General features: G+C 35.8%; 1 protein-coding gene across 1 annotated transcript; it reads right to left on the bottom strand.

The window, feature by feature from the left end:
- Positions 1-2,706: 2,706 nt before the first annotated feature.
- LOC145219295 (scavenger receptor cysteine-rich domain-containing protein DMBT1-like) lies at positions 2,707-7,753 on the bottom strand. The gene is made up of 12 exons (XM_080086676.1): positions 7,718-7,753; positions 7,484-7,634; positions 6,976-7,151; positions 6,562-6,700; positions 6,028-6,073; positions 5,605-5,770; positions 5,260-5,417; positions 4,677-4,848; positions 4,479-4,549; positions 4,173-4,362; positions 3,399-3,501; positions 2,707-2,852 (listed from the first exon to the last, which is right to left on the bottom strand). Exons 1-12 carry the CDS (start codon positions 7,751-7,753, stop codon positions 2,707-2,709), a joined length of 1,554 nt encoding a protein of 517 aa, XP_079942802.1.
- Between the last annotated feature and the right edge of the window lie 2,472 nt (positions 7,754-10,225).

Raw genomic sequence — 10,225 nt, 5'->3', positions numbered from 1 at the left:
ATCAAATATACATTAAATTTAAATTATACTCTTTACATGTTGTTTGAAATGATGTTATTTGTAAATAATGATTTAATTAAATTTGTTTATTTCTGCAAAAGCAACAAATATATGATAAAGATAGAATGTGTCCACTGACTGCAGCTTATTGTTTATTATTGTTTCTCTATTTTGAACTTCACACAACGGCATTTTTGTTTTTTGGGAAAGTGAAAACGGTTCCAAATATTACGTATGATGAAGATACTGGTGATGAATCTGATGACGAGAAGAAGGTGATCGAATATCATCGGTCGGACGTGAGTGAATAGATAATATGCTTATGTATAGAGTTTGTCACATTTTTTGTGAATAATCGGACAATAAATTGTTTGTTTGTTGAAATGTAAGTACAGGGTGACTCAAACACGAAAAAGGTTGTATAATTGTGGTGGTTTTAAACACAAATTGTACATTAAACTAACGTTTATTCTATGTTATTGGATTGTTTGTTTGTTTTACAACTGTTTCGCTTTCGCTTCGTTTGTGAAACAGTTTGTGGTTTGTATTATTGTCTACCGTACTACGACTCATATCTCAATGTAATGATTGACAAACCGGCGAAGTTTTAAATAGTTGTACCAATCATATGTTGTTTAATTAAAAATCAAGGTCAATAAAAATTACGTAATTTACTTGGTACAATTGATTATTAAACTATCAGTTGCGTTTTGCTTAACCTGCAACAAACACAAACAAAGACGCAATTTAGTTTTTTTAACAAAAATTTTGTTTTGATTCTTACAGAGTCAGAGTAATGTCCAAAAAATTCCATCTGTGAAGGTGAAATGTTATAAAATTAAAGTTATATAGTAAACATGAAACATTTTATGAGTAGTTTGTTTTAATTAATGGCTGTGTTTCGCAAATAACATACGTATTTAAGAAGAATATGATGGTTAATATACTTTGAGAAACAAACAATGATATTTGTTATTTACATGACATATCATTTAGGTTTCAGAAAAAGTGAAAATGGGTCGACAAAATTTAAACCGACCACCTCAAAACCTCGGTAAGAAATTTCGAGTTTATAAATTTAACAAAACTGTTAATGTTGCCAAACATTTGATCTTCTTTCAGCCAGAATTGCATTCGACAATTTTGACCCCAACGGACAACCAGCAGAAGAATCAACACAAATAAATAGGAACAGGGATAGATTTCGTCACAATCAGTTGCAACGTAGCAGAAACGGGCGTTCTGCAAACTATCGTTAATTTTATGGCATAGAATGTAAACCTAAATCAAACTGTTTTACGTATCATGGCCGTAGCTTTCAAATGCTAAAATTATTTTTTTTCATGTTTTGACATACGGTTTGTTGATGATGCTGGATAAAACTTATAAACTTTCCAATTAGAGTCCAATCAGATTTTCTACCATTGTTGTAATAGTTTTGTTGTACAAAAGTCACTAGTGCAGCAAGGTTAAATCGATAAAGCGATAGTTAGTTTTTAATATACTCATATTTAACATTTGAAAGTATTACATGTTTGTGTTTGTTTTACCAAACCATTTACGATTATTATGAGATTATGTTTAGATTATATCTCATTAAATAGAAGTCGCATTTTTGTGACTTTTTAGCCGAACAAAATTGTTGCCTTTCTACTGATGTATAAGCATAAATCTATTTTTATGTCAAAATGCCTACATTTATTGTCATCCACCAAATGCCAAAATATCATTTGAGGTCGGTCAACTGGCAAATAAAAAATATCTTTTTTATAGCCATGAATAAACTAATCTTTGCCAAATTAGAATGTGTTTGTTGGTCCAAGCAAATCGTAGTGAACTGCAGTGTAATATACGAGTTAATTATTAATTTCGTTGCCTTAATACAGGCCTTTTTTGGGTAATGCCATTTACATGGTACTTTCTTGTGACAAACCAACCAGACAATCTCACTTATCCTACTGTGATGCCGACAGCAAAGCACGCACGAAAGTTCAAAACAATTTGAAAAGGGCGAAATTATGTAGGAAAAGTTATTACAAAGAAATATGCAACGATGTTTTTTCTGTCTGCTTTATGTCATTGTGATAATAATAATAATTCAAGACCAAAGTTTAAGTCGACCTAGAAAAATGTTATGTAAATACGCAAATTTCAGTAAAGCAACAAGATTGCCTTTACAGTCACATGTAAATTCTGTCGTAGGCGTGGAAAAAGGGAAACAGTAGTTTTCGCAATACCGTCATAGAAAGTGAATCAACAAATATTATGTTTACCGAAGCCATCTGTTTTACAGCATAGCGTATCATATTCCGGTTTGTCACCTAATGCGTTGTATGATTTATAGAGGGATGTTATTATGTTTTGTAAGTGTAAACTGAATTTGTTTCGAAAGCTAAAATATTTGAAAATGTTTTTGTCCTGATTCATGTTATAAGCTAAATCAAAAAACACAAGTTTGACCCTATGTGATTATTTTGTGTATAACAGTTAAACATAAACACAACAATACTTTGACAAACTAATTTCATGTCAGATATGAATGATGCATGTAATAAGTGAAATGATGCATAATATTTGTTTGATAACTAAATTAACAAACAGTTTTATGAAAAACAGCTTTAATTTGTTATTTGTTTTTATCTTCAAAGTGAATAGTTATTTACATGCACACAAACAATGCCATGATGAGAATAATAGAAAATGCATTTACTGGCGAAATTGTCTCGCATTGCGATCCTGGGTCAGTTTGCTCCATACGATGTAACCAGCTCCTATAATAATTATAGCAAGAAGAACAAACATCACTAGTTGGTAGCTGTTGCCAGTTCCTTCAATAGCTTCGTTTCTTTCTCCTGTTGTATAATTGATAAAAAAGTTATGCTTAACAAATACAAGTGAGTAAAGATTTGTTTATTTGTTGTTGTAGCCAACCATGAAACAGCCATGTGTTCGCTATACTCATGAAAATTATGGTATACGTCAAGATTGCTGGAAGCCATCGAATCAGTCAGGTTGTTAAACAACGGATACCAGAAAATAAAAATAAGAGAAATAAGAGAACCCATGAAATACGTTTTAAGGTAATTGTTAGATTTATTTACCTTTTATATGTGCCCTGTAATGCAAACACAGTCTTATTATTGAAACAAGTTAAGGCGGTTAACAACGGAGCGATTGTTACCATTGAAGTTAATCACATCTACGTAAGTAACCACCAAGACGCAGTATATTAATTTGAGAAAAAAACTTAAGTTATTATGCCCCAAAATTTTGAAAAGTGAAGTTATTATGACCCAAGCCGTGTGACTTGCTTGATAGAGCTACAAATTTCCTTAGCAAAAGCACGTGTATCAGCAATATAATCTAGAATAGAGATTAAATTTTTCTTATTGTCTTACCAAGCAGGAAAGCGGTATCTTGAACAATGTGCACTGGCCCTGCAGAAAGCCGTTGATTGCGACCGTTGTCTTCAACAGATCGCCGTTTCTTACCAGAACAAGACTGCAAAACAATTATACTAATATCGATAGTTCATGGAACACCAGTCTTATCAAAGGTGTCATACTGAATTAAGCCGATCACGGCACACATATATAAACCATAGTGCGTCAGGCTGATCACGGCGTATTTTCAATGCTATTACCCTATCAGCTGAACCAATCAAGAGGTTTTAAATACTCTTTGGTTCGTATATAAGCTACGGACAGTAAACATCGTTATTTTTCATGTGGTTCGGACCCAAGACAGGGGGATAGGGGACGAATCCCGATCAAATTATTTTGTGTCTTTTTTTGGGTCAGGCGCGCCGGACCATTCGGCCTTTGCACTGGTTTGCCATACAAAATCTCATGAGTGCAGCTGTTGACAGAAAATATACCGTAATGACAAGCGAACCTAGGACACTCCAGTTAGTTGGGTGCACAGACTATAAAACCGCGCCTTACTAAATCTTTTTAATGTCACAACCGACCATAAACGCCTATGAAATTCTTTAGTTTATCTATAAAGATATATCGTTATGACTTCACTGTGATTTTGCAATATACAGTGGTTTTGTTGGTTCAGATAAAACCGATATCACTTTTCCTAGACCTTCTTATATTTTTTGACTAACATTTCTTGGTAAACTGTAATCTCTATCACAAGTCCTAAATACGGATAACTCAACTCACCTGTCCAGGGCAATGTCCAGTTGAATTATGACAGACGGTCACGTCGCAGTGGATGTAGATAAATTGTTCTGCATCGGTGAAGTTTGACCACACAAAGCTCATCAGCTTGAAAGTTGCAAAGTTGGGTTCGTAGTTTCGGATCAAAATCTTCGCCTCGGCGGACTCGCTTCCACTGGGTGGCGCAACGCATCTAAAAGTTTCGATGCAAAGTTAAGCATAGTGAAATACAGGTGGAAAATTAATCACTAAACAAATAAGCTCCCGACTGAGAAAAAAATGTGTTGAGGTAATGCAAGTATATCTTACCCGCTTTGTACAATTTGGTAACTCGGCACACTATCGGAGTTTTCATTGCGTGTCGCCCAACAGGCTTCTAGCTGTGCAAAAAGATATTCCACTTTAAGAGTATAAATTACAAATTAGACCAACGATGCCAGAATAATGAATATTAAATTAAAGAATACAATGGTTTCTTGCACTAAAAGCTGTTTGTTTTCAAGTCACCTGAACAATAAAGTCATCGTTGCTTACGGAAATCTCATTAAGTTTAAGTTTAGCAAAAATGTAGTTAGGTACAGTGACTTCGCTGGGCAAGCTTTCGGTAAAATATTCGTTGCTAAAGAGATTTAGGGCAACATCCAAAGTTCCTGCATTCTTCGCCGAAATTTCTTCAGATCTACAATATTTAAAAATGTTCGGAAATAAAAATGGCAATCAATATGACAAATAGCTTACTATTTTTAACTCCCTGGTGTGTACGCGAGATTATCAAATACAAATTAACGCACTACATTAAAACCGTGCATTTTGTTGAGCAGCATTGGTAAATACACTCTACACAATAATATGAGCTTGTCTAAATAGAATGCGTGTGCCGAATCAGCTGGTCTCCCAAGCATTTCCATCTGACATTCCCAATGCTCGGTGGACCAGCTCACTCGGTACACGCCTTTAATAAGCCTGGCGTTCTATGATTTATCGATATGTACGCCATGATCGCTGGTCTTCATCGACGCTTCAGGGCTGATCCTACTTTAAATATGTTCATCTTAGCTGTTATATAAATGTTTGTTCTTCGCCTCTTTACCCGATTTTTGTACGAATTTTGGATGACGAGATAAGAAGGTCCGCGTCAAATAAACAAGTCACATTCAGCTTGTTTTGAACGTCGCGTTGGATCACGGCAGTGGATGGAGCTAGGAATCTCCAGATCAGGAAAGACACCGACACCGTACCGTTTTCATTCTGTATATTAGCAGGAAAATTACATTATATTTCAAAATTGGCAGTTTTTTATTATGCAGCAAGAAAAAGATTATAACACTTATCATTATACCTAACTATGTATTGTTAATTGGTTCTAATAGCTAATGTTTTCTAAAAATAATAAGGACAAACTTTCTATGTGTTTGGAAAAAAAATCCAACTGTACCTTAAAAGCACCTTTGCATTGGCCAATGTCAAAGGTAAACACTGGGTTTGACCCCGTGACTTTGCAGTTGTTATTGAGTCGAGAAAGGGGAGTTTCCCTGTCCAATGCGATGAAAAGCGTGTCACCGAGTTCGTAATCTAATGTGTTCTGTTGATCAGCTGTTACTCTGCGAAGATTACACTGCTAAGTTTTTGTACACTATAAAAGTCTAGACAACCTGTTCTTTTTTTGCTTACTTTTCAAACATTTATACTATATTGCTGTTTTTATCGCCGCATCCCATTAGAAGACCCATTGAAAACTGAGAAGTAAAAGATGTCTCAATCAATAAAGAATTTTTTTCAATAACCTTTTGATTATAAAAGACTTTCAAAAAGCATCAATAATTTTCACTTACGAATCAAAAAGAAAATATTAACCTACCTGATGATCAAATTTTCAGTCCTACATTCAACAGATGGTTGTATTTCTACGGTATAAAAAAAATTAAATAAAGTATAAATAAAGCATTTTTCAACCTTTTGTGGATTAAAATTTACTTTTGAATATTAAATTTGTTATTTTAGACCTTTCATTGCCTTTATATTGTGATATTAATTTAATGGATTTTACCTACCCCGTATTTTATCATATAAAATGTTACAACTTGGCATCGAACTAAACGATGTAATTTGGTGAGACAGGACCAAAAAAAAAGAACTTGATGTCAAAATAGCTTGTTGGGAACTCTCTAGATTCTATTTAGCTGATCTAAAAGGAATTTAAAGCACTTGTCGCAATGCAGTAAAAGGAGTCAAAAAATTTTCGTTGCTATCTTATTAGTTAGATTTTAGTTTAAATCACAAAGAAGTTTTTTTTACAGACCATCGTGAACCTACAACGCATCCTGGCTGAGCTTAAGTGTATTTTTATCATTTGCATGTCGACATTTTGTGCCTGAAAGGAGATTTGCCTCACCTACTTTGGCATTAAATCCGACTCTTAGCACGCTATCGTCGCTCTCAAACATGACAGTGAGATTTGATGAAGTCACCGTGTAGTTAAATGACCCAAGCGACCCAGAAAATTTGTCCACATTACCTTCTTCGTTCTTGAACTGAAAACAATACGGTATTTATTTATATTTGGTTTGATCAGAAATGCTAACATTTAGCCGCAGAGGGCCACATATTAATTCAGTGCGTATTGCAAGAAATCTCCTAAAGATACCAAACCGTTTCCACTCGATTATTTGCGTCGACAATATTACCATGTTAAATAATGAGAGAGAAAAAAATATTTTGTCCACACTACCCTCATTTTGCACGCAATCTCTGGATTTCCTCTGTTGGAACCCTTAAAATAGGTTATATTATACGTTAAGACACTTACGTAAAGAATGTCGGATTCGCCCTCAGTGTTAAATGTAGAGAATTGGAACACTAAGATTGTGCTGCTATTCATTTGAAATCTCCAAACACAACCAGCAAAGTTGGGGTAGTTACTAGGAAACATTGGAGAGAGTAAATTGTACGGTATATCTTCAACATCTTCCCCGCACGACGTAACTAAACAGCACAAAACGTTTAGCTTGAGACAACGCAGCTGGTAAAAATAGTTCCAAGCAATTGTTTTGACCATCGTGTTGTCGATTTTCTGTGACTTATGTGTAGTTGTCGATCCGATAAGCAATGGAATATCACCACTGTTTAAAAAGTGCTCATAAACCGCGATTTTTTTACATTAAAACTATGTTTGCAAATTATTTTTCTTTTTCAATGTCTGCAAAATAATAGATTTGACATCATTTTATATGTTCCTGATATCGACCCGAAAACATGTTTCATCTACAATATATGCTTTAAGTTTCGGTTTTAAATGAATCGTAAGCCTGACTTACATGGTTGTAGACGAAACGACACAGATTCCGATGTGAGGTCTGTGACACAAGATATATAAGCAGACGAACTTTCAACGATAATTGGAAAAGATAAGCCTCCACCTTCCAACGTTCCAGCTAATTTACCTTGGTCGTCGGATCCCTCGTAAATCTAGATGTTTTTTGTTCACGATTTGCGCATAAGGTTAGGAAAGTATTTAAAATCTAACTGAAAGAAATGAAATTCGAACCTACGCGGAAACGAACGGACGAATTTCGAATTGAGCTCATTTCAAGGACAAAATTCGTAAAGTTTTACCTTGCAAAAGTTGTTTGCAGCAAGCTGTCCCAAACGGAAATGTGCAATTAACCGAGAAGAATCTCCAGTTGAAACAAATCGTAGGGCCCATGTGTTACAGTTAGGGGCAATTGTTGTATAATAATAAGCACCGCTTACATTCTCCACTGCACACAGTGTGTCGGAAACTAAATGATACAAGCACCATTTTAAGTAAAACAGTATAACATGCTGTTTAACAAGTTTTAGCTCTCATACAAGCCTGTTCGCCACCATGGCGTATTTTCGCCCAATTTACTTGTTTAAGCCTACATATTCCAAAGTTTTCAATTTACGAAAATATATCTTTGAATGTTCGACAATATAACGGACAGTCTCCCCTTGTGCCGTATGACCAGGTATTGTTGTATGACATAAAGGGTTTGTGGGATGTTACTTGGTTGGTGTACAACTAAAATACATAAAAATCAAAAAAAGGCGCAACGATGGATATTGCCACTCTGTTTATTATGCTAGGAAGCAGTTTCAGCTGCAAAAAATACGAAAAGCGGCATTATAGGATACTAAAAAAAAACGAAAATCTATATCAAGTTGAAAACGATGCTTTGCAGGACTTCTCCTGGCCACAACCAATATTTCCCTTGATATAAACGTATTAGCCAAGAAGAATGCTCGCCTAAAGATGTCGCATTAATACTAAAGTAGAAAATATTTTTTTAAATACTAAACTATATCTAATCAATGTGGGGCCTGAATTTTTGTCCTCGTGTTACTCTCTCTGATTTCTCAATACTAGAACAGTGATTCCCAGCCTTTTATAGATCGATTACTCCTTTAAGTAACCCTCGGGACCCATAGCTCCCTTTATATAACATCCGTGATATTTGCAACACAACATTAATGTCTTTTGGAGCAGGTGTCGGCAACCTTTTTTCTACTGCAGACCGTTTTTGAAACTAAAGTTTTATCGCGGACCGGTCTTAAAAAAAACTACAAATATTTGGCAATGAAAAAACCTAAATTAGTTTGTATTCCCCGGGATACATGGACAAAATGTTTTAGACCATTAAAAACCTTAAAGATTATACAGCCTGATAACGAACTCGTCGCGTACCGGCGGTTGCCGACCACTGTTTTGGTCGTTTCTACTGAGCTTGTACTCGTGGTCCTCCAGAAAAACGCACAGCAAAGCTTAATTTTATCGTACTGCCAGAATTTGACTTATCATGCATACCACTTAAGTTGAAATCACAACAAAAATCAATGAAGTCACTAACCTCGGAGGAGCATACTCAGAGCGCTCACAAAAAGTGCCGCTTTTAATAGTCGACTTGACATTTTTACTTTGGAGATATAATTAACAGCAATATCACTAAGTACCTGAAATCTGCACCCTCTGCAACAAACATGTCACATTAGGGCAGGGGTTCCCAACCTGTGGTACGCGAAGGTTTTTCAGGTGGTACGCCAGTAGCTTCCGTTTTTTTCACAAAAACTGGGTGCGCCCGGAAATGACTTTCGATGCACTGTTAGCAAATTTACACCGCGCATCGACCAATTTGTAGACAGTAAACAAACACAAAAATCTCGTTAAATTTGGTTGTGGTGCTTTAGTGTTTAGTAGGGCAATATTATTCTTCTCAATTAAATATATGTCGAGCCAATTAGTTGTTCTGCAGGAAGTGGTACGCGTGGCAGTAGAGAGCGTCCATTTGGTATGAGATCGTAAAAAGGTTGGGAACCCCTGCATTAGGGTATAGCGGCACTCCGGTTGGAAACCTGAAACTTATCAATATTGCCTCACATTTATTTATCAAGCGCCTACTTGCAAAGCGACGCCAATGACGACACAGTTACAGCTCAAATACAAGAGGAAGCAATCAAACTGGTGAATTGACGTTCGGTCGAACATGCCAGAGACTTTCCCAGCACAAGCAAACATTTTGGTCATTTACAACGCCACCGACACACCATTTGATTCAGGTAAAAATATTAAAAATCGGTATAATTGTAACCGAAATTAGTTAGGTGAACCCGGATTTGGCCTAGGATTTGAGGGAAAGGCGAGGTGGTTAACTTTGACTGAACAGAGTAAGCTTACCCAACCCTATCCACTATTATAGCGGATCACCGCCTTTAACTTAATAGATTTCTCCTGCACTGACGGCTGACTGCTAAAGACAAAGGTGTAATGTTCACACTGAACAACTAATGTAAGTTTAATACAAATAATAAATATAAAACTGAAAGGACGTTGGCTATCTCCAAAGTTTCAATAAGTTGCAACACAACACCGCATGTTTTGCAGCTACAATGCGAACGCTCTAAACACCATAAGGCCCAGGCAAGAACTACCCTAAATATAGCACGAAACATGGCAGCACAAAACTCACATGACCTCACCGGACAATTACAAATGTGCAGGCGCGACTCGTCGATGTCAAAATCATTGGTGCGTGACAGTA

Source organism: Phallusia mammillata, chromosome 3 (genome assembly GCF_965637545.1).
Source record: "Phallusia mammillata chromosome 3, kaPhaMamm4.hap1.1, whole genome shotgun sequence".
Classification (NCBI taxonomy): Eukaryota; Metazoa; Chordata; class Ascidiacea; order Phlebobranchia; family Ascidiidae; genus Phallusia; species Phallusia mammillata.
Note: the sequence above shows the minus strand (reverse complement) of the source record. Positions and strands in the feature narration are given on the sequence as shown.

Bases quoted from the DNA above. Each gene is read 5' to 3' on its own strand.
- LOC145219295 (XM_080086676.1), bottom strand. From the start codon at position 7,753: ATGAGCTCAATTCGAAATTCGTCCGTTCGTTTCCGC. The intron at 5,418-5,604 runs GTACAGTTGGAT...GCTAATATACAG, and splicing joins AATGCAAAGGTGCTTTTAAG to AATGAAAACGGTACGGTGTC. The intron at 2,853-3,398 runs GTAAGACAATAA...ATTATACAACAG, and splicing joins AGATACCGCTTTCCTGCTTG to GAGAAAGAAACGAAGCTATT.